The 23,688-nt window shown below is 54.7% G+C and overlaps 3 protein-coding genes across 3 annotated transcripts; 2 read left to right on the top strand and 1 right to left on the bottom strand.

The window, feature by feature from the left end:
- Positions 1-5,076: 5,076 nt before the first annotated feature.
- MFIFM68171_02882 (uncharacterized protein) lies at positions 5,077-9,573 on the top strand (the record flags this gene model as incomplete). Its single annotated transcript, XM_071058304.1, has 1 exon — positions 5,077-9,573. The coding sequence occupies one exon, from the start codon at positions 5,077-5,079 to the stop codon at positions 9,571-9,573; it is 4,497 nt and encodes a 1,498-aa protein (XP_070914405.1).
- A 4,532-nt stretch (positions 9,574-14,105) lies between these two features.
- MFIFM68171_02881 (uncharacterized protein) lies at positions 14,106-16,091 on the bottom strand (the record flags this gene model as incomplete). The annotated part of the gene is made up of 1 exon (XM_071058303.1): positions 14,106-16,091. One exon carries the CDS (start codon positions 16,089-16,091, stop codon positions 14,106-14,108), a length of 1,986 nt encoding a protein of 661 aa, XP_070914404.1.
- Positions 16,092-17,210: 1,119 nt separating this feature from the next.
- MFIFM68171_02880 (Periostin) lies at positions 17,211-18,447 on the top strand (the record flags this gene model as incomplete). Its single annotated transcript, XM_071058302.1, has 3 exons — positions 17,211-17,737; positions 17,828-18,206; positions 18,280-18,447. The coding sequence occupies 3 exons, from the start codon at positions 17,211-17,213 to the stop codon at positions 18,445-18,447; spliced, it is 1,074 nt and encodes a 357-aa protein (XP_070914403.1).
- Between the last annotated feature and the right edge of the window lie 5,241 nt (positions 18,448-23,688).

Raw genomic sequence — 23,688 nt, 5'->3', positions numbered from 1 at the left:
CCTCTCGCAATATCACGCAACCTACCTCTGCCCATGGCTCGGTTCGTGGGGGCACTGCCAGCCTTGCACACCTACACCCCGTATGCACTGCATGCGAGGAGGCGACCCCTAAGTATCTGTACGTACCCTCGGCATCGGGCTGGGCTTCGAGGCATTTTGAGGTGGGTGCCGCCGCCTCCTCCGGCCCTGGCGGGGACCGCACGGAAAAGGTGCCGGGATGCGCCGCCCCCCACCCCCTCCGTGCTCACCGCTCACCAATCTCAATGGACGAGCTTGACAGGAGACCCAGCTAAGAGACGTTTGCCCCAGAAATCTCCCGACCATCAACACCCAACCGGGACGGGGCAAAGCGGCACACCACACGGAGAAGATCCATTCTCTGCACCATTGCGTCTGCGGACTCGGTTGCCGTGCTCGATACTCGGAATCGTTTGCCGACCGTCGTTGTGATCTGTAGGCCACATGCGCCAGGGGACCCTCTCGTGATGCGGGTGGTTTTTACCTCAATATCTCTCATTGGGCGCGCGCGGGGCTGCTAATGCAGTATCCAGCAGCCAATAACCCAACAACACCTTGCCGCCTCAGACCGCTTCTCTCGTCCCTGACGTTTGCTCTCTGCAACAGTCCGATCGAGGTGGTGTCAGTGGGGTAGCATTCCGTCGGAAGGCCACTGGGAGAAACTCGACACACACCACTTCGCGGCATTGGAACTCCGCCGTCCCCCATCCCATTCCAGCAGTTGCTCAGATGACCAGCTTCCTTGTAGGATCGGATGTGACAGATCCCGTCTTTTGCGTTCCGCGGCGCATTATTCCGGTCCTTTCAGGGAGCCTCATAGGCAGTATCGGGGCAAACCCAACACTGAGCCCACTCTACCCCGGATTCTTGGCTGCTCAAATCCTTTGCGGGGAAACAGCCAATGTGTCGCTGCAACATGAAAGTCTCGATCCCTTGGCGACCGGCATTGGTGGTGGAGCGCCCATCCGGTTTGCCCCTGGATGCGACAGTTGCCAGTGGTGACGCCGACGACCACAATGCCCAGCAAATCTCCGAATCTCTCCTCGGGAACTCAAATAGTCTCGGATAGCTAGCGCAATGGACCGGCAGATCTCGAGCCTAAACCCACTACCTACATAAAAGTACAATAAGGACCGACTTCATTACTGACTTCCATAGGAAGACCCATAGCCGTGTCAGAATCGGATGTCGCTTAGGCGCCGTCAACCGTTCGTAGCGGATGCCGCAACTGCAAACCGGAACACAAGTGTGATCGTAGATCGTATCGAGGGCGGGACCTGCATAGGGTACTGCAGAGTTACACTTGAGTCGTGCATGGGGAGGGGGTTAATGAAGTGAAAGTTGTAAATTAAGATCTAAGACGGCCGTGTCACACAAATCGATTTAAAGGCTTAGAAATCAGCCTCGTGCAATATGATGAGTGTCATTAGTAGCACATTTCATAGACCATGTTAGGCAACATTATGAAATAACCATATCAGTGCCCCATCGACCGAACCAAACGGTATCTCTTGAAATCTCAAGGTCATTCACTGATTTAAAGCATCAGAAGCAATTACAGGGGCCATGGAGTGCCAGCCAGATTTTCGTCCTTTCCAGCACACAGTTCCAAAGCTGTCATGCCACCGAGTTAGGTATACTCGTGGGCCTTGCTGATAACTGAGGGCCCGGGCCTGGAAGAGGCCGCTGGCACCTGGGAAATCTTCACGGTTTTAGTCCGCAGGCCGAGCAAGCACCATACGAGCACAACACATTGGCTATCGACGGGCTTGTTCGATGCACAGGTTCATAGGTTGATACGCATGATGACTGTATCTAGCTAGGTTTCATAGATATCCCTTAGACGAGTGGACCTATCACTCCGCTACCCGATGGCGGTCAGAGGTTGAGGACACGGACTTCTGATAACATTTACTACCAGTAACGGTGGTAAAGCGACATGAAAGTAGACCTGTCGAAAGATCACAACAAAACCGATCTGTCAACCAGCATTGAGTCAATAGGTGGTTCCACAACAGCAGCAGCAATCTTAACGAGTTCAAAATTTGTCCCATAATACGGAGAAACCCATAAACCGCTTGACTGCGTTGTTTATTATCGACTACTATAATTACAGTCAACAGAATTTCCCGGAGAGAACCACCTCCATCCGACTGCTAACGGGTGCCGGCTAAGGTAGTTACCTAGCGGCTGCACGCTGAACGAGTTCATGGAAGAGGACCTTGTATAACCGCCGTCCTCGAACGCACGAGTTTGTCCAACCTCGAGAGCGGCAGAGCACGGACAGACAACGGTGTTGCAATGTTCGTGTGGGGAAGAGGAACCGTTGGAACTAATTACGAGTTACAGATTGCTGGCTTACCACAGCATGGAACGGAATACATCCTACCATGCACAGTACTGTACATACGCCGCCGTTTTACTCCCGTGACAAGTCTCCAAACTCAATCATTCCCCGCCCATGAGGGCCGAGCTGCCCTGACCGGCATCGCCAAGCGATAACGGGAATCCTTCACCGTTTGGCCTGATAGTGGGCTATAATCGACATTCGTTTCTTTGCCGCTTTGCTCCATGGTCCGGTCTGCGTCTTTGCCGAGACAATCTAGCCGGACGGGTTGCAACTGTCAAGGGCCATGTGCAATGACCCGGGTGGGTGTTGTACACGGAATGCAGGTACCCGAGAACCCTTTCTTCCAAAGATGTCCTCAATATCACCTTGTGTCTGACCGAGCTCCCGCTACCAAGCCATGGATCCCATTCCTGTGGTTCTATTTAACCCGGACTCCGGCCGGGGCTCGAGTAAATGGAGTCAGGAGGACAGGATAGTGCTGCCAACTCCTGCAACCCAGCGCGTCACAGCGACGTATCTCGTTAAAATGGTTCACTGGAACTCTGCCGGAAATGAGGTGGTCTCGAAACAGACGACTCCGATTTCGCTGCGCGGATGGCGTAGTAGCAATGTGGTAAACTGGAGGCGGCCAGGGCACACCATCCCACCTGAGGAACTGCCCGACTGACCGAGCTACTGCAACGGCCTACTAGGCTGCAGCCTGTCGGTTAAGTGTAACCCTCTGCTTCCACGCAGAGATTTCGGAACCGAGCCGCGACCAACCACTGAGCTGTGCTACCAGGTCCTGTCACTTGGTGACTATGGCACTGTTCATTGGCCAGGGACTATACGGTTCGCACCGCCAATAAATTTTTGCTTCCCAACCCAGTTGTAAGCTAACAGGTGGTAAAATTGCCACGGAAGAGGGGGGGGGGGGTGGATTGAAGTTCCTAGAAAGCGCACGGTGTAGCGTTGTCTGGCGGTTGACAGATGAGAGAGTGCCGATTTTCATGCTGATATCGCAGAGAAAGGTGTTTGACGATTGAAACGCCGCACGAGACGCGCTCGGATCCGACCATCTCGCAAATCTGGGGAGGGAGTTCTGAGGCGAGGATCAAATCCGGGGAGCGAGGATTTTTGACAGCTTCCGTGCATCGTCTCTTGTGGTAAGCATGAAGGATAGTAGGAGCTTGGATACTGTAGTGGCACTTGCTTAGCCCGTCCCATCCAACGCCCCCTTCCGAGGACGGAAGAGATTCCCTTTCCGTCGTCGCGTGGCTGCCGGTTTCGATGACGAACGACGGGACCGTCCCGCCGAAACGCACAGACGGCCGACTTGGCAAGCCCGTCAACTGCCACGAGGGTGCTAGTTCGCTGTTAACTACGATTTGATAGTTGACACCTGTACAGTGTCGGGTATCAGCAGCTGGGAACGGAGGCCCCAGCAGCTCCGAGCCGGTCGCCGGTTTGCTAGCCATGGGTCGATCGGCAGGTTACCCGATAGAATGCACGCCGATGAAGTGTGAAGGGGTTTGTAGCCACCAAGTCTTGCTCACCCCGACAATCCGGCCCCAAAGGGCAGGGGATATTGGCACCATCACCATGTCGTTCAGCGTCGTGCAGGGGTCGTTTAGGTATGTGCACTACACTAGTCTAGTTATGCCTCGCAAATACCGCCATATCCGAGATCAAATGCAAAGATCAAGATGCATCAGGATCGACCAGGATTGATCAAGCGGCTCGGCTGAACTCGCACTCAGGTTTTCTGTCTTCGTCTTGCAGCATGCCGGGCGAATAGATTGGGCCCATGCAGCCCGATAGCGTGTCGAGAACCATGGCAGTTCCAGGACCCCACAACCCGAACTAGATCGAATTTCTCTTGGGAAAGGAGGGTCCCACCCAGGATTCGGCACTAAAATTGGGAGCTGCATGTCAAGGGAAAGGAGCTGATACGGCCTGATTATCTAGGGTGCATTTACTATGTGTGATGCCAGTAAGAATTTGGAAGATGAAAGTGGGAACGAAGCCGCTCAGCTCGCCGTCGCCCAGTGGTGTGCCCCTCCAAAAGAATTAAGGTAACGTTAAAGGGGCGCAGGAGGCAGAGGGCAGGGGGGTTTGTGGTGGGCTGCGGCGCCGATGCCGCGGTTGGAAGCGGTCAGGTCCCACACTCCCGCTGTGCCTGTTGAGCTTCAACAACCAGGATTTGCGCTGAAAGTCAGATTAAAAAAACGAAATCAAGCCAGGCACGGCACGCGTTTGACAGGGTGTGACAGGCCCATTCCCGGCTTGGCCAACCCAGCATGGCATTGACTTTCCGCCGACCCGTCCATATACGTAGTACAGCCCATAATTAATAACTCCGCTGCTTGCTGCTCGGTTGTTTGTTGCCCGTTGCCCGTTGCCCGTTGCCCGTTGCCTGTTGTGCTCTCCCACCTTCCCTCTTTCGCGTCTAGATAACCGCAGATTCGGCATCCTGCGGCTTCCGCGCCGGCTGACGTCGCCAACAGCGCCCGCCACAGTAGCTCCAAACAACCTCGACGATACTGATCCCACCATCACCGAAGCACACATTCCGTCCCGATAAGCGGGCTCTCGAGGCGTGGCAACTGACAACCGCACATCATCGGAGGCTAGTGTAGGGTTGGGCTTCGGTCCCCGGCAGGAAGCAACAGTCGTCACATGCCGCCGCGAACCCGCCCTGCGACGCCGATACCATACCTCGTCCGGTCATGGCGCTGAGATCCAGCTTCGAGGCTCGGGCTGATGACGACACGTACACCGAAGCACCGCCGCGCGTTCCCCCGGACCCCGTAATATCGCAACTGTCGCCGACATCAGATCTCACGTCGACATCCATGGCTTCACCCTCGCCGGTTCCTTACTTGAACCTGGCAGAGCAGACTTTCACGCCTCTATCCATGGACGGCAGCGATGCTTATCTATCGGATAGCACCGAGGGACACGGCGGCGGTCGGCGGGCGAAAAGCCTGCGTGTTGCAGTTGAAGCAGAGAAGTTGCTGCGAAAAGCAAGAAGTGCTGAGCATTTGCGAAGCGACGCAACGGCCTGCAGCAGCGGCAGCACGGCCCCAGCTGTCACCCCGGCGCTCCTGGGCGCGACGACGACCGTAAGCGCTATGGTCCAATCGTTTGAGGCGTTGCATGCAGCTACGGCTGCGAGGAGATACGAGCTCCTCTCGGCAAAAAATGCTGGTAACGGTGCAGCGGGCTTGGTGTCACCTCCATCGACAATCTCGCCCTCTCCGTCGCCCTCTCGCTCGCCGTCGCCATCCCCGGCAGCTGATCAAAGCGGCGTTCTAGACGCCGGTCTTGGCACTACCGTTGGGCCCGACACTGCACGCCAGGAAAAGTTGGTTGCTACCCAAGACGAAAACGCCGCTGTGCCGCAAACCGCCGCGGCAACTTCGCATCCTGATCTGACACAGTCAAACTCGAATGCCCTCCCGGCGCACAATCCTTCGGACTCGCCCCTTTCCGCGTCAGCCGTGCCTGACACTCCGGGTTCCGCCGCCTTCGCCGACACCACCATTATCCGGCCGACACCCTTGACGAGACGACCCGAAACCCCGACGCTCAATACGTCAAATCCGACTCGGCCGCCCTTCGTTCGCACATCCTCTACCGCCAGTCTGACGCTCAGCCACCCGACTCCGGACGCCAACAAGCGATCGCAAGCTGGCGGATTCCTCGGGAATATTGCAGCGCTCGAGGCCACCGCAGAGCGGCTGTCCATGACCAGTTCCATCGAAGACGCGATCCGCGACGAGCACAACGAACTGAAGCGGAGCGAGAGCCGGCGATCGTCGATTCTTCGAGCAAACCGCGCTAGGGCGGCGTCAGCTTCAGAGAGCGGATCAATCCTCGGACAGTCGCAGCTCAGTAGGCAGAACTCGATTTTGGAGACCAACAGCGCGGCACGATCTGGGGGCTACTCGCCTGGAGCTTACATTATGAGCCAGCATAATCCCCTGTCGCCCGTTTCGACTCGCATGCGTTCCGGGAGCAAGGCGAGCTCGATCGGAATGCCGTCGTCCCTTCCCGGGCGCCCGGATACCGCGGATGGTGAAACCGGGCAGGAGTTCCGCTTCCTCCCGCGGCACGGACCTGGAAAAGCGTCAACCAGGAGTGTGGCCAGCAAGTTGTCCCTCGTACAGATTGCCGAGCTTGATCTTCCCACGACGTTGACCCAAGAGGCTCTCGATGAGGCCGACCGTGCGGCCTCCGCGGGGATAGACCGAGAAGAAGAGGACACTATCCGAGCGAGTGCGCATCAATTTATAGATGCCGAATTTGCAGATGAAAGCGACATCCTGCAGCCGATGTTAGGCCACGATTCCAGTGACGAGCGTGGTGGGCGGCTGCAGCTCCATCAGCCGGATCAATACCACCATTACGGGGGACATGGCGGCGGTGATGAGAGGCCGGGGACTTCAGGGTCCGGCACAACGTATGAACAGGCTCAGGATGCGTTCGGCGATTTTGATGGGGTTCATTGCGACCCCGAAGCAAGCGTCTTTGCCACTCCTCGGGCGCCAGCGTTTCCTGAATCGCCGCCTCGGCCACAGACAATGCTCGCCCCGCGGCCGAAGTCTTATCTCGACCCAGCCACGGGACAGCAGATGCTCTTCTACCCAGCGCCGGTCCCTGCCATGTTAAACCTACCGCCTAAGCTGTCCAAGAAACCCAAGGCGGCTGCTAGGAACACGCGCCAATCTCAGATCGTTAGCGCCATGCCGGAGGCGTCTCGTCATTCCCGCGCTTGGCTGCCTGACCCTACCGAAGGCTTGCGCGGCAGTCAATCAGACCCCCCCTTCATGGACGGGTTGCTCGGCGAGGACACACGCTCCCACATGCCTGCGCCGTCTGGAATGGAGGGCGGGGAGCAGACACAAGCAACGCCCTTGCATGCCAGGCAAGCGTCCGAGGCAAGCACCATCCAGCCACCGCCTCCGGAGTCACAACGCGAGATTCGCATACCACAACGTCTTACGGATGGGGACAATCGCAAATCGCGGATATCTCCTCTCGACGGTGTGCCACCGCAGCTCCGGGCAAGCGCCTTTTTTGTTCTGCCTTCGGCCGCTCCCCGGATCGAAGTAAAGGGTGGGTCCGCTATGGCGACCCTGGACAGTATTCTCGATGCTTCGGCGGCGGCGCCCGTCAGTGCCTTTACCGATCACGCCTTTGCCGGTAAGCTCGGCGCGGAGGTGTACGGTCCAGAAAAGAAGCGGAAGATGAAAAAGACCACGCCTGCACCGGCGCCCGAGGAAAAAAGCCCCGTCAAGCCTAAGAAGCTCGTCAAGAGGAATTCCAGCTCGAATCTACTTGACCCGCCGACCCCGGGCCACAAGAAGCTCGTCAAGAGGAACTCCAGCTCCAATCTACTTGACCCACCGACCCCGGGTCATAAGAAGCGGGCGAGCCACTTCTCTCTGTTTGGCGGAAGACGAAATGCCACGGAGGAATCCGATAGCGACGAGGATGAAGCGAGAAACGGTCGCCCTCGGTCCCGCGACGAACAAGCCTCACCCAATCAACTGGCCCCAGATTCAGACGAAGAGTCCGAGGAGGGCGACGAGGAGGGAGAGGAAGAACAGGAGGGAGAAGAGGTCTATCAAGGCCCACCGACGACGCTTCTTGCAGAGTTGCAACTGCGCAAACAACAGAACAAGATGCGGACTCGTCCAATTACTAATGTCTATCCTAATGGCATGCACAGCACCCTCCTCGAACTTGATGCCGTCCGCGAGGTTGAACGCAAGGCTAGGGCGGGCAAGCGCGTCAACCTCGCCTGGGAGGATCCAAACGCGAACCCTGACCCGGAGGAGGAGGACGACGACGACGTTCCCCTCGGCATGCTCGCTGTCCAAAAGGTCGCGGGTAAGCGCTCGACGATGGACATCAGCGCTGTGCTGAGCGAGGTTAACCGCCCGCTCGGCCTGATGGAGCGCCGGGAGCTAGAGGATAACGAGCCTCTTAGTCGCCGCCGCGACAGACTGCAAGGCCGGGAGAGCACCATGCTGCCTCTCTCCCTCAGCGTGATACAGAAGCGCATGAGCCACATGCCGCTCACCACGTCTGCCACGGCCCCTGGTGCTCTGGGTCTGCGGTCACAGTCCCGACTTACCTTGCCGCTACAACCGGCCGGGCCACGATCACTCTCCGGCTCGAGACCGGGCTCCGTCGCGGGCCGTGAGGAGGACAGTGAGCCCGAGGTGGAAGGCGAGACGTTGGCAGCCCGCAAGGCGCGCCTAGCCGCTGAAAACCCACTCCCCCGTGCTCGCCCCGTGAGCGGCGTCTTCTCGTCGGAACTGCTCAGCCAGTTTGGCGGTGCCGGAGACGACGACGACGACGGCAAGCAGCGGCCGCTGTCTGCTCTCTCCAAAGGCAAGGCCAAATCCACGATGGGCTTTGGCTCCCACAGCCGGACTACCTCGGCCGAACTCGGCAAGGAGAACGCCCCGCCCATGCTAGAAGCCCCCGTGCCCGAGGAGGAAGAGACCCTCGGCCAGCGCCGGCGCAGACTGCAGAACGAGCGCGAGGCGAGGGAGAGGGAGATGGCTGCCGGCGGCGCGAGGGCCACGACCCCGCTTGGCCTGCTCAACCCCAACCCCATAATTAACAGCGGCAACATTGGCCGCCCGCCGCTGTCCCGCCCGCTGTCCATGGCGGACATGCTTGCCGCGCACCCGCTTGACTCGGCCGCCGCCCCTGGCATGGGCGCCATGCACGTGCACCATCATCCCCATCTGCACCCCGCGGAGCAGGAGCGCCTGAGGAGAGAGGCCGAGGCGGCCCGCGCGCAGAGGGAGAAGGATGCCAAGATGGTGGCGCTGAGGGCGCAGATGCCTACTTCGTTGACGGCCCCAGCGGTGGGGGCGCGCACGGGTGGGTATATGAATGGGAGGTTCAATGATGGGTTGGGCGGCGGGCAGGGTGCCGGGGCGTTGAGTTTGGGGTACGGTGGGGGAATGGGGATGGGAGTGATGCAGCAGCAGCAGCAACAGCAGCAACAGCAGCAGAGGGCGAGTACGTTTGTTGGCGGTGTTGGTCCGTACGGCGGGGTGAACGCCTCTGGTTTTGCGCATGGGTCGACGCCAAATGTGAACATGGCCGGGATGGGCATGGGCATGGGCATGCATGGAGGAGGGAATGCACAGGGACATATTGATATGGTGGAGCGCTGGAGGCAGGGTGTCTTGCCGTGAGTTGGATCGGGGCGCTGGCCCTGGCCCTGGCAAACCCCCTCTCTTGTGCTTGGATGCGGCTGATCCAAGTTGGATCACGCATTTCTTTGGGTTATCTTCTTTCTGCATAGCGTAGCATTGTGAGGTCTCTTTTGTAGAGGTAGAGTTGTACGTTTCCTTGGCCGGATGAGCCACGTAGGATGTTTTGAAGAGTGGAACACTTGTACGCTTAGAATCCCCTTGTTCGTCAATGTCGCTCTCCGTGTTGTGTGGTGTTGTGGTTGTCGTTTGGAGGTTCCGTTGTGGATGCATTTCGTCAGGATTAGGGTCGAAGATCCTCGGACAGAACAAAATTCCATTACCTTTCCCACACTTTTTGCTTGCTCTGCTTGAGAGCTTTCCCTGCGTGCAAGGTAGTCCCCCTCTGATAAGTGGGAGCTCTATCTGCACATTTTTTTTTTTTTTTTGGCCCTGTCCGCGGTTCAGGAACCTGCTGTTTGATTACCTAAACGGTATATCTCACGCTCGCAAACGGGACGAGCTTGTGGTGCACTAGACCTGGTATAGCCGGCTGTTCTGTAAAGTCGACAATACGTACGCTTCGTGCAAATTACTTCTAGGAAATGGTTTGCGCGAGGGGGCATCTCGCATCGAAGCTGCGCAACAACGAGCTTCTAAACATGTTGTGGTTGTAAAGTTCTCGCGGAGATTTTGTGTGTCGAAAGTAAATCTATGCTGGCCAAGTCTTTGCAAGGCGCAGCGGCTGAGTTGCCACCGGGCATCGGGATAAAGGACAACCTCACTTTTTCCAGACACATCTGCTGGGAGACCAGCAGCCACGATGGCACGGTTGCAACTACGTAAGGCGCTTACAGCGATGTATTCAGAGGGCTTCAAAGTAGCCGAATTGAGGCTGTTCAATTGAGGGCAACAGTGGTTTGTAATGGATCTGTCTGTTGTGGCCTGTGTGCCAAGACCTCCTTATTTGCCCAGCCACAGTGGGTGCGACTGTGCCCCCTGAACTCAGGGGCTTCCGTGGCCCACGTCTTCCAACAGCATCCGGCGGAATTAGGTAGCTGTAAGGCCGACAGCCGCTTTTGTGTCATCAATCTCTCCACGTACATGGGCCAGCTGTCATATGACTGTAGGCGGGTCAGCGCCCAGCTGACCCAGAACATCTTCATAGCGCAGGGCATGTGGTCCCTGATGTCCGCCTCGAGTGCGTCACTCAACTCGACCGCCGACGGCTTCTTGCTCAGATGCACCTGGAGTGCTGCTCTGAGGCGGTTTGTCAAGCTGACCGTGTACTCTATATAGCAATCGAGCCTCCAAAGCCTGCATTTGGCGTTACCTTGTAGCAAGCGTCTCCGAGCAAGACGATATGGCCGAAGTGCCAGTGCTTGAGGATACCCTCCTCAAGCAAGACAATGTAGGCACGTGTCTTTCGACGCCACAGCTCTCCAAACGGCACCGACTCGGACACGGGCAGGTCAGCAACCCGCTTCGGATAGGCCTCTATATCGGCCTTGGTAAAGTGTAGGCAGTTGGGCCAGCGGCACTGCTCCTCGAGCAGGAGCTTGAAGTGCACGGTTAGGTAGATAGTGTCGGGCTAGCAGAGCATCAGGAATGAAACCCGGTCGAACAAGATGCTGTATATATAGTTGAGTCCCAAGTCGGGCATCAGGAACGCAGGCGATAATAGCCACCTACATTGTCTTATAGCTGAGTTGGGCACTGGTCAGTATACAGAGATCGAATCCAAGCGGGCTAAGTTACTCCGCTTCTCCGCGGTAGAACTATAGCCGTCAATAGTCTCGTTGGCATTTTTCCACATCAACTTGTGGCAAAGGCTGTAGACGCCATCGGTACCGACAACCGGGTCCCCCTTGTATTCGCTCCCGTTCTCGAACACAATATTTGCGGTGCTGTTGCCTTCGACAACCTCCTTAACATGTGTATACGCGTAGACTCTTTCCTTATGGATAAGGTTTTTGTATAGTGTTTGCAAAACTACCTCCACTCGATTGTGAGTGTAGTATAGTCAGTCCTGACACATGCTTATGTTAAATAGCATGTCGTCGGCTGGACAGCATCAGTTCATACCGCGACCGGACAGGCTGAAAGAAGAAGTCATAGATGAAGGGATGTCTATTAGGCATACAATTATAAAACACTCCATCGGTACGCAGTGTTTCTCCGCTTTTTCTAACACGTCAAGCTAGTCTAAGATACAGCATCTGTTGGAAATGAGTGTTGGAAATGAGGGCTGGATCCTTGCAGTCGGGAGCACCTGTTAACAGGCGCTAGATCACCTGACACGCCCACGATCAGCTTTCCCCAGCTCCCTGCCCGAGCGCGATCTCTGCAGTGCAACCACAGATACACATCAATTGAATCAAGGTCTGCGGACCGTATTTTGTGGATGCCTAATAAGCCCAATTTGTTGATAGAGAGCTACAGACTGTAGTTCCTGTCGGAAAGCACGGCACCTCTGAATCGTGGGGAAATGACAGTTGAGGACTTTTTGTGTGTCTTGTCTTCCTTGTCTTCATTGTCTCTGCCCCCTCTATCTCTGCTGGAGAGCTTGCTCCTTTTATAGACGAGATACCCGTACAGGATAACGTCTGTACAGTGGCACAGTCAGCTGCTAGCCTGCCTTAGCTGACCAGAGTACATGGATTTGGCTCCTGCAATAGATCCTGTGATCCTGATCCTTTGGACTGGCACCTGATCCTTTTGACAGTTTCAATTGTTTTAAGCTGTTTTGGTAGAATCATCATGGTTTCTATTACGTAGGTGCGATTTTATGGAACTTTCGGTGATATAGCACTTTCGCTGATAATATACGTTATACTACTTCACTTTCTTTTCGCATATCAATCGCCGAGCGGCAGCGAGACGAGTATTTAGATTCTCACCTCTACGATGCGTATAACTGTCCTAGGGCTGTTATAACCGTCTGTCCTACTTAAGGTGCAATTGCTTGACTGCAATTGCGACGTCGCTTTCGCGCGACAACGTCTAAATATTTTCCTTGCTTTTGTCTTTATAGGCCAAGACAGAAGGAGGGAATATCTGTGAGTTGTAGCCCGTTGTAGGCAGATGAGCGAGGAGATAGTAGCAGAGCCCCGGAAGAGGTTAGAATGGGATTGCCCCTAACCCCGCTAGCGCGGAGCAAAGGAACTGCCTTTAAGCACCATATACAGAAATTTTCCTCAGTGACAAATGTGAGATGGTTACGAATAATTGCCTCGAATAGACAATGCTTACCGTTAGGACTCCTTGCTGTCACCGGGGCAGCCGGTTAGTTCGGCGGCCTATGGGGATCAGCGGCCGGTGGAAGGTTACAGCTGCTATGGACCACGCCAACTCATGTACGAGACATGTTAGAACCGGTGCGGATGTTACACCGTGATTCACTTGAACGCACTTTCAAAGGTCTTGTAGGAGCTTACCTGTAAGCCCGGGCACACGGGGAGACAGGGACCCATCTGTAATCCCCAAGGAGCGGCTTATGGTTGAGCGATTAGCTCCGCTTGGCCTTGGGTGATGTCTGGGTGAGCGCCTGAGAAGGGTCGCGCGACCTAAGGTGAGCTAGAGTCAGCGGCATCCTGTTGAAAGTGATCGTCAGGTACTCCGAGTCACACGGGGAATCAGGTTCATTGGCAGGAGGCCGAGATGCCTAGGGGTTGTTTTCCCTAACTCATTAGTCAGCAACCCTGTCACGTGTATAGGAGCTCAGCAGAGGTCGTGGGATGTGCTTGGAAAGATTGAAGTCTCTGAAGATCTATCTACTGCAGTAGGAGACTGAAGGACTGGCTTAAATACAAAGGAAAGTGGTCTGGGCGAGCTCACGTGATGAGCTACGGAGCTCGGCGGTCAGGAGCCGAGCTCCACAAGTGCGATTTCCAGCGCGACAAACCCCTATTTTCTGTAACTTAAGAGTCAGTATGCTTCATCCCGGCCCCAGACTAGCTACTAGCGATATGCTTAGCCGGTCTAACTAGATACATCAAAGTTGGATCCCGTAGTACATCCGGTACAACTGTACCGCCCACCACAGTCTGAGCACCTGAGCTTTCGGTATAGTGGTAGTCCAAAGGACCGAACGAAATAGGTGGGGCGTGGTACAGTAGCTCATAGCCACGACTCGGCCAAGAAGGCTCTTGGAGCCAACCCGGCTCGATGCGGCTTAGCGCTTCTGGTAGTTGTAGGGGACTAGAAGGGCGAAACATCACAAACATCGCAAATGAACCGGTTCTCAATTCGCATCCGAAACGCCAACATTTCAGCGTTGCATGAGAACCAAGAGAAAATCTGTCACACCAAGCCCAGGCGTCTTGTTTTTCTTCCCCTGCGCTGCATCTTCATCAAGGTGGCAGTCCTGGCAGACAACACGCGTAATCCCGATCGCATCAAAAACAAACCGAGAGCAAGCCATTCGTCAAGCAGTGGTGGACTACTTGCTAGCTTGTTGATCGTTGGAGTTGTTCTGAGGGTCTGTATCTTTGGTTAGTGCTATGGGTGACAGCGAAGAAGCCAGGGCAAGGAAGTTAGTTTGTACCTGTGGATGGGATAGGCTCAATGTGGCCATTGCATCGAGAATTGTTCGATATATGGCACCAGTCCAGCTTATATTCGTGACGATCGGCTTTTGTCGGAAAGTGTTCATTACACGGCCAGTTATTAAGATCTGCTCGACCCAGCTTCAGTTCATAGATGCGACGGAACAGCTGCAACGCCGACAGCACCCTGAATCGAATCAGCCTGTCATATGTTGCTCCGTTTGTGCTTGCTGTGTTTGAGCTTGCTGTCTCCTGGCCTTTCCCGGGCTTCTGCGGGTGGGGGTGGAGCCTGATGATGCAGGAAATGACGGACTCAATGAGCAGCAGCACGATGAGGATAACCACGATAGCGACGATGCCGCCTAGGGAGAATGTCTGGATATCTGGGCTTGAGACAACAAAGTCGCCTGCGCCCGCCGCCGGCTGCCCCGTCGAGTCTTGGACGAGGTTCGGGTAGGTGCCGTCCTGCTCGAACATGATGGCGTCTACAAAGACGTTGCGCGACGCGACAAAGCTAGCTACGAGTAGACGCTCCATGTCGTCGTGGATGCTCGATGCGCCTGCGTCGATGACACCGTTGGGGCTTGTGGTCCGGGATCGTAACGCCGAGTCGCCGCTCGCGTTGCCGAGCCGTACGAGGACGGGCGTGGTGAAGGCAGCCTCGAGTACAGCGAGCAGGCTCTGGGGTACCTTGATGCCAGTAACGTTCTTGAGCTCGGCCACATTACGGACAGTCTGGCCCGCCCAGCTCCACGTATTCTGCTCCCAGCAGGATAGGACCGGTCGTGCACGCTTCATCCAGAACTGGGCGTTATATGGCGCGTCTACGCTGGAGTTCCGCGGCTCGGTCGTATACCACGGGTCGGCACCCTCGGTAATACTAGTACGGTGAGCGGACCAGACGATGACGGCAAACGATATATTGCCGTCTTTGGCGTACTGGGCGGGGGCCTCCGGGTGGGGCCAGAAGGTTGCCTTAGGGGCATGCTGGATGTTGTATGGGTCGATAGGAACCGGGAAGCTGGCATCATTGCGGCCCCACAGCTGGTAGAGGTCGGTGCTCTCCCTCTGGTTGTCGGCGTACCAGCTGTACTCAGTAACGCAGGCGCCCCGGACAGCCAGCTCAAGGCCAGCGCCATGCTGAAGGCCGAGTTCGATCCCACTGACGCGGTAGTCGTATGCTAGCCGGTGGATTGGCTCGCCGTTCTCCCATACACCAGCACCGCGGTCGTAGTCAACGCTCACTCGCGACCGCATCGTCACCTTAGCAGCCTCGACACTGCCGAGCGCGCGCAGGACACCAGGCGCACGCATGCCAAACTCCTTGAGGATATCGACATACACTGTCGGCTGCGGTGTAACGGGATAGTATACGGAGCTCGGCCGCACCGGCGCAACGCTGCCGATCTGCACCAGCGAAGGCCCCACGATACCCAGCACCAAGCTCCCGCCATAGACGCAAAAGGCGAGGACGGTGAGCGTGAGGCCATACCAGAAGGGGTCAGTATCCGACTCGGGAGTGGATGACTTAGATGACTTGTCGCCGGAGTGGGTAGTGGTATTGGGGGAGGGAGTGGATGATTTGGATGACTTGTCGCCGGAGTGGGTAGGGGTGTTGGGGGAGGGAGTGGATGACTTGGATGACTTGTCGCCGGTGTAGGTGGGACTGAAGTGGTAAGTGTAGCTGGCCAGCTCCTTAAAAGCGAACCACGCGTCGTTGGAGTTCCATAGTGTTACCAGCGCTACATAACGGCGCCGCGACGGTTCACTAGACGACATTATGAACAGGAAGCAGATGAAGTTCCAGAGGCAGATGAAGATAACGGTGAAGGCGACCGAGAGGGCGGCCGTGAGGAGGGTCCCGCTGTTGCCGGAGAAGGCCACGGCCCGGACCGAGCCGCTCTCGGTCGGCATATCGAAGGGTGTCAGGAGAAGGTAGGCCGAGTCTGGTGGCGGGGTGTAAATGTCGGCCATCTTAACTTGATCTTAGCTCTGCTAGGGCGGGAGTGTAGTTAGCTGATGCGTCTTGCAGTGTGGGCAGCCTCGTCGGCCTAATTACACCGTACCAGACTGTCAGTGTGGTTTCTTTTTGGTTGCGTCTTTCTGTGAACTGTTCGTAGTCTCGTCTCGTCTCCTGACCGTCTTGGAGCCCCGGCTCTGAAGCAGAGCGTCGTTATGCTGCATCAAGGTTTGACAGGACATGCCCCGTGGCTAGCATACTGAGGAAGACTGTGTAATTCATACCTTGCGATCTCTGCACGGTTGCACAAGGCTGCACCTCCGCAACCCCTCCCAGCCGCTGCAGAGCTGTGCGCTAGACCCTGCATATGCAGTTGGTCAGGATAGGATCGACATGCTAGCCAGCCACATACCCCAAGTTCCGGGCCGGATACCACGTCAATCCCCGATATAGGCGAATAGTATCGGAGGCGCGGTTGGAGCGGCATGAGGTGAAATAGCATCTCCGTAATGATTCGACTGGGAGGCTACCCTCTGATGCCGGTTTTCCGGGAAGTCGTCGACCGAGTCTGGCCGCTATTAGATATTCGTCAACATCTGAGGAGGCCTGATGGCTTCTGAATTTTGTGTCATCCAATATCGTCGCGACAAGTTTCTATCGGTAACGTAGCCCGACGCACGCAGTTGTATCTTTTATTTCATATACGTAACGGGAAATGAGGCTGCTAGGCAATGGCTGGTGTGTTTTGGCTCTCGGGCCGAAAGGTGCTGAGAACCAGTTCCATTCGATATTATTGGCGCAGGAGATTGGAACCCGGGCATATTTTCCCCCTTGACGACTGGCAGAGATAGCGGCGATATGGTGAAATGCCCGATGAGGCTGGCCATGGAAGTAGGAGGGTGCTGAGCAGCTAAGGAGGTGACGCTGCCGCTTACAGTACTTAACACCATCCGAGGATGCTGCGAGCACGCGCAAGATAGGAGCCATCAAGGCAATCTGATGCACTCATCTCGATCGGGGCACCACAAATTTCAGACTTAGCAAGGCGCGCAGCTCACATCTTATTCACATAGCCCTCAAACCCCGGTACGACCCCGGCAGTTCTGACAGCAGCCTTCGAGCCTTTGGCGAGGATGCGTCCTAATAACTTCGTCGGCTTGTTCGCCCTCGGCGTTGCGCAGGCTTTAGCGCAGTCGCTGCTGACGGTTCTCCAGGACAACGGCTTCTCCGGGTACGCCGAACTGCTCGAGGGAGATCCGATCCTCAGCGCCGGCCCTGGGCTGATCATCTATGCCCCGACCAATGCCGCCCTCACCGCGGCTGGGAACTCGCTGTCTGACGGTGTCCGCGCCATCCTGAAGAACGACGCTAGCAACTCATTCGGCGCCGTGCGAAATACCGCACCCACGTTTGTGGACCCCGCAGTGTACCCCGACAACGGGGACGCCGGGTCTGCCGACGCCCCACCGGGCGCTGTCCGTGAGACGCTGCTTAACGACCCCGCGTTCGTGAACCTCGGGTCCGGGCACAACCAGTCCCTTGTCGAGAAGAACGTGCCCTCGGCAGCGCGGCCTACCGTGCACGGCGGCCTCGGGACGACCGTCGGGGTGGCGGGAGATGACATACCCTTTGACAGCGGCGTCGTCCGCCCCATTGACGGGTCTGTATCTCTTCCCCGACTAGGCCCACAGCCCAGTTCCCCGAATCACCGTCAGCCGAACAGTATGCTAACGTAATCTAACATAACCAGGGTCCTGACACTACCCTCCACCCTGTCCGCCACGCTCCCACTTATAGATGCCAACGCTTTCGCCGCCGCGCTGCAGAAGGCCGGCCTCACCATGGAGCTCGATAACAGGCCCAGCATCACCGTTTTGGCCCCCAATGATGCCGCCTGGGAGGCCGCGGGCGACCTGCCCGACGACGAGGTTGCCCAGCTCTGCAAGGAACACGTTATAGTCGACTTCCCGGGCTACACGCCCCTGCTCAAGAACGGTGGCACCTACCGCACTCTGGGGCAGACCAACGTGACAATCTCGGTGCAGGGCGACGAGGTCACCATTGGCGGTGCAAAGATCGTCAAGGGCGATGCCATCATCATTAACGGCGTCGTGCATACGGTCGACAAGGTGAGCTGCTCTATGCTTTTTGACCCTGGCTCCAAATGGCCGGCAGTAGACTGACAAGTCTTGGGGTTCACAGCTTATGACCGCCTCCGCAAACTCGGGCTCGGACTCGGACTCGGACTCGGGTACGGGCTCAGGCACGGCCACGGGCGCTGGCTCGGGCTCAGCCAAGCCGCTGCCCTGGCAGGCTTTGCTCGTCTCCTTTGTCGGTATGGTGGTGGCGGCGCAGGGCATGCTTCTGTGACTGGTGGGGTTGCTGCATTAAGCGGGGCGCGCTGGCAGGGGTTGAAGCGATAGGAAGATCGGGTGGATGAGAGGAAGGGCTGGGGTCTTCCCCCGGGCCGAATGATGACTTGTTCACCGGATGAGATGTTGCGGTTACGCTCTTTCGGAGATCTCACGACCTTGGTCAAGATTGTGTATGGATTTTCATGCTTGGTTTCCAATTTGAATTTTTGCCCGTCTTTTGTTAGTTGTCCCTATCTGTGTTGGGAGACCAATCCAGACGGCTGTCGGTATTCATGACAGCTTGTAAAGGCATTTTACCTCTGTGCGTTCCGTGCTATTCAACCAAGCACGCCTGTAGGGTTCACCCCACCCAATACCCCGAAGTGGGGCTTGATGAGATCGGGCAGGGGATCGGCAGAGGTGACTGAATGTAATTTCTGTGGCTCTGAATGTTTGACCGGGCCATGCATGGGCCACCCGCTTCAAAGCAGTCAAGGGTAGAAGAGAGAGGCAAGAGGCCAATCAAGAAAAAGCATCAGCCAAGCCGAGCATACCGCGGGAAGTTCCAGGACAGAGCAGAGAGAGCCAGCTCCTGCCCTAATGTAGCTTCCCGTTGACTCGTTGACAGACATGCGAATCAAGTTCTAGTTCTCAAGCGAGACCCCGAATCACTTCGCTCTGCGCAGCAGCATGAGGCTCATTTAAAACCGAGGTAGTGCCGGGAGGGTAACAAATAAGGGTTGAGTTTAGGGCCCTATTGTAGTACAAGGTTCCAGGGTTTGAAAGGTTAGTGCGAGTAAATTACCAGGGTAGTTGCTAGGGTCCCAACTAGCGCATTTAAAGCTGGCAAGCCATTCCAGACAATAAATTCGTAATATTTGCAGCCAAACGAGCCCTGAATATTGTGGTCAATCTCCCTACCTTTGGCAGCTTGGTTGTACCACACTAACCTTTCAACCCGGAGCCTTGTAGGACCAACATTGGTCTGTGCTTAGCGGCTTGAATCGATTGGCTGGGCGTTGATCCCCACGGTACATTGCAGAGATCGCTCCCCGGGAAGAGCTTGGGTTCCATTTCCGTCCTTATTTTAACGTCCAGCAATGTTAGACGGCCAATCCAGCCGCTGTGCTCTGTGCTGGAAATTGCTATCTGAACCTCACCACCGGGAATCTCATGAATAGTGGGATAATGTGCTGATTGTCAAGAGTGCAACTACGTGAACAACTTTCACGACTGCCTCGTCCGCAAGCGCCGTCAGGGGTGATGCACTCCGATTCCAGTAGCCTTAGTTCTCGAAGTGGCCCACGTAGCAGCCCACCTTGCGCCCTCGGTAGCTAACCTCGCCGGCATCTTCCAAGGCACTCTTTGGTCACTCAAGGAGCTGTCTCTGCTGGGGATCGCACTTTCCAAGCTCGTCCTTGCTCGATGAGAAGAAGGATCCGTCGAGGCTTGAGAGGTCCTCGTCAAGAAAGTACCTCAGCCTGGCCGTGATGGCACTCTTATTGCCAAGGATAATCATCGAACCCGACAGAATTGTACCGGCTAGTGGGGACGGGACTACGGGCATCTTTGCTGTTGGCGGGAAAGTTCCAGAGCGCGTCGGTGCTGCGTATGCTGCGGGGTAGCCGTACGCCGATGCCGCAAACGGTAATTTTTCTGCCACTTCTGGGCACGCTGCTGTTGGTCGACAGGAACCCCATGGTTGTTGCTGAAACCAAATATGATGGTGATTCAATGGTTGAACCTCTTGCCACAGCTACTGGTAGTAATAACTGGGAACCTGCCCGTAACCCGAGATATGTATACTCTAATTACTCTACACCAGACCTCATGTGCATCTGTTCTCCTGACTTGTGATTCTTACCCTGGCTTCAGCAGTCGCGAAAAGTCCGGTTAGCCGGCGACGATCCGCGTCAGACTTTTGCTAGGTACGGCTCCGGGGTCAATCATTACTAGTACCTCGGTATGCAGCTTTTCAGCGTGTCACCAACACAGCGCCCAGCAACGACATCGGTTTCATACATGCCGTCTTTGCGTTTAACGGCGAAACAGAAAAACCATTTCTGCAAGGGAGCCGAATGGTTGCACAAGGCACAGCACTAACGACAACACGGGTTATATAGCGTCGTCTGCCCAGACCCGGAAGGTGGTGTTCAGGCGGGACGATGATTACAGAGAGTGGCTTCATTCGGAGTTGCACTCTTGATTAAATCCCAAGGAGAATGGAAAGGTTCTGTTATCCGCATCGCACCTCACCGAGCCGCATCCTTGTGCGACCGTGATGAGCAATCATCGCTAATGGCGGAACTGAGGTTGGTCGGTTGGTTGTTTGTCATTAAGTTTCTTGCTTCGCGTGTAAACTAATAGGAGCGGAAGCAACTGCCAACAGTTTCATGCAAAGTGCTCCCAGATGTACACCCAACAGGTTCACCTCCGGTTATATCGGCAGGTTTTGCTGCTGTGCCCCCCCCCCCCCCCCCCCCACCCCCCCCACCCTCCCCTCTCAAAAATGTTCCCTCCAAAATGACACAGTATGCATAGTAGGCGCGTCAATAATAGTAGAATGATAACGTTAATCTTCGAATCTAGACTTGCACGAGCGTTGCTGTGGTTAAGGTAGTAGCTAATTCAACCTCCGTGTCACACGGACGCATCGTAGAAGCCCTTTCCTAGCGTACTAACCGCCCTGCTAGCAAGCCTCACTTTAACAACTGGATATCCTTCAGAGGGGCCAGCAGGTCAAGTAAGATATAAGTTATGCTTTTGTTTTATATCTAGACTACTAGACTAGTAGGATTCTAGTAGATATAATGACCTATTTATATAGTTTGCTAGGCCAACCTATCTACTATCATCAACACTATAGGATCCTAGCCGAGGATAAGAAGGATTAGGATAGAACCCTCCATGGAAACAAGAATCCTCAAGGTTATCGAAGATTATTGGTTGCATTGAACCATCATAACCCCAACTTCCCTCCTGAGCTCTAGGGATCGTAGTGTTCCAAGCCCTAGGTAATCCAACCGTTGTCACACTCCGTATTATTACACAAAGCTACCTAAGGCAACTGAAGCATTATAGAGAGTTATCTACTATCATTTAATGTACTTGATACTCTGCCTAAAAGTAATTTACATAGTCATAAAAACGCAACCCACAATCCCACCCATCAGCTTTACATTTACCTGTCTACCTCGCTAGGTTAGACATTGGTACCGACAGCCTATCCTACAACTAGTTGATGTGTGTAGTAATGACAATGTTGTTTAATGGGAAAGCAGAGTTATAACCTGTAACGAGAGTCTCCAGACGAAGGTCAGGAGGACCCGCCGAATGATGCTGGATGATGTCACGATATAGGATAGATAAGAACCCCGTGAGGGAACTCTCTCACGCAGGGCACTTCTGATCCGCAAGGATCAGTCTCTGTATAATTGATAGGAGGCTGTTCACCAAGATATCGCCCGCTGGTCCAGGTCTTTTCGGTATCAAGACATCGTGGTCCATCTCCCTCAACGTGTTCCCAGAACAACCCCTTTACATAACCGTCGCTAGAGAGCTACCTAAGCCCGCCCTCGGTAGTAACCTTGCTTCCTAGGGCATTGGTACTGCCGTGAACGTCGCTGTCTTCTACCGAGCAGTCTAGCTTGTACAAGTTCGACAATGCGTATGCCCCTGCCTGACGGTAACTACCCGAGCCAAACCTCTGGCTGAACTTTGTTGAGTAGCAAGTGACTTATCAGCAGACAAGCTAAAATGAAGTAGATGCCGGGCTCTACTAGGGTCCAGATGAGAAGCTTGACTGCAGTATAAGTGACGTCGATAAGCGAGTTGCTGTCGGCAAAGGATCGAAAACGCAGTATAGACGTAGCGAGGTCCTTGTTTTACGGCCAGCAACGACTTCGCTCAAGAGGATGGGCAAAGACGAACATACTGCCACCCAAGAACGTGACTGTCAGGGCCACTTTCAGCTGGAAGGATATTTGCGGTTTCCACACGATAGGAAGCAGCAACATCAGTATAACTACGTTAGTCAGGATAATAGAGAAGTTAACCTAGAGAAATAGCATCTCCTTGTCAATCCAGTGAGCTTTCTGCACATCTAGAGGAGCCTAGTGTGCGCTGAAGAGTATACAAGCTGCAAGATCGGTAATCAAGCTGGCAATGGCCGTGCTAATAAAAATAGCTGCAGTTAGGTATATAATGATAAAGACAGCTTGTTGTAGATACAGGCGTCGGTATAACAAACAAATAGCTAGCTTAGGAAATAAGAATGTAGCTAAGTATTAAGCTGAGAGGTTTATACGTTGACAGCACAATTTCAAATTACCTTCTTTCTCTTATAAATATGAAATATAGCCAGTGTTTTTAGCTTTTATATTGAAACTGCTGAGGACTTTAACTTAGCTAATGCTCTAATTATATTCAACTAGGTAAAATAGTATATATGTACTATTTATTTTTGACTTATGGTTGTGAGAATATAATGGCTGTCTTCTATTGCTTATCAAATTGTCATGAGATTTTGACGGAGGTTGAGCGAAATTGTCAGGTGTAGGAGGGTGTCAGGTGTAGGCGGGGCACTGCTAGGGTCAGGGGCCTATAAATTACTGGCTTCGCCGGAAGTTTTGGAACGTTCAGTGTTCAACACTGTCACCTACCACCTCCTTAGAAGCGATAGCTGCGCAGACGCCGCTCCTTCAATGCGAATCATCCTTTCACTCTCCTTTTCTCACAGCAATCCCAATTTTCGATCTGACAGAAATACATATATTACTGCATTCTTTAAAGAAGTATCATCCTTACTCTCACTATCTAAGGTACGTTACCTTATACTCACCATCGCTAGTATGAATCTCCTCAGGCCTCGTAACCTCTCATCAAGCCCATTGTTGGCAGTAACTCGCTCATGATCCAGCCAATGTTAGACTTGTATAAGTTTAATCAGGATAGTGGCTAGCCTATCCTCTTGGACTCAACATCCATCCAGCTAACGTAAATCCTACTCCTCGATGTCTTCTTCCACATTCTCCTACTTCACAGGCAGGTAATTGCTGAATGGTTCAAAGCGAGCTACTAAGGCTAGGTAGTAGGGATATTTTTTGCTTGGGGCTCAAAGCTACGGTGTTAAGATATTCCAATGGAGCTAAGTAGCTCAACATAGCAAGATAGTATACGGGAGATCAGTTGTCTTCGTTCCTTTAAAATTTGTTATCAGAGTGAGCCGATATAAAGGTGGGAATGGAGTTTTTGTTAA

The sequence above is a fragment of the Madurella fahalii genome (assembly GCF_045866475.1).
Source record: "Madurella fahalii IFM 68171 DNA, scaffold_2, whole genome shotgun sequence".
NCBI lineage: Eukaryota > Fungi > Ascomycota > Sordariomycetes > Sordariales > Madurella > Madurella fahalii.
Note: the sequence above shows the minus strand (reverse complement) of the source record. Positions and strands in the feature narration are given on the sequence as shown.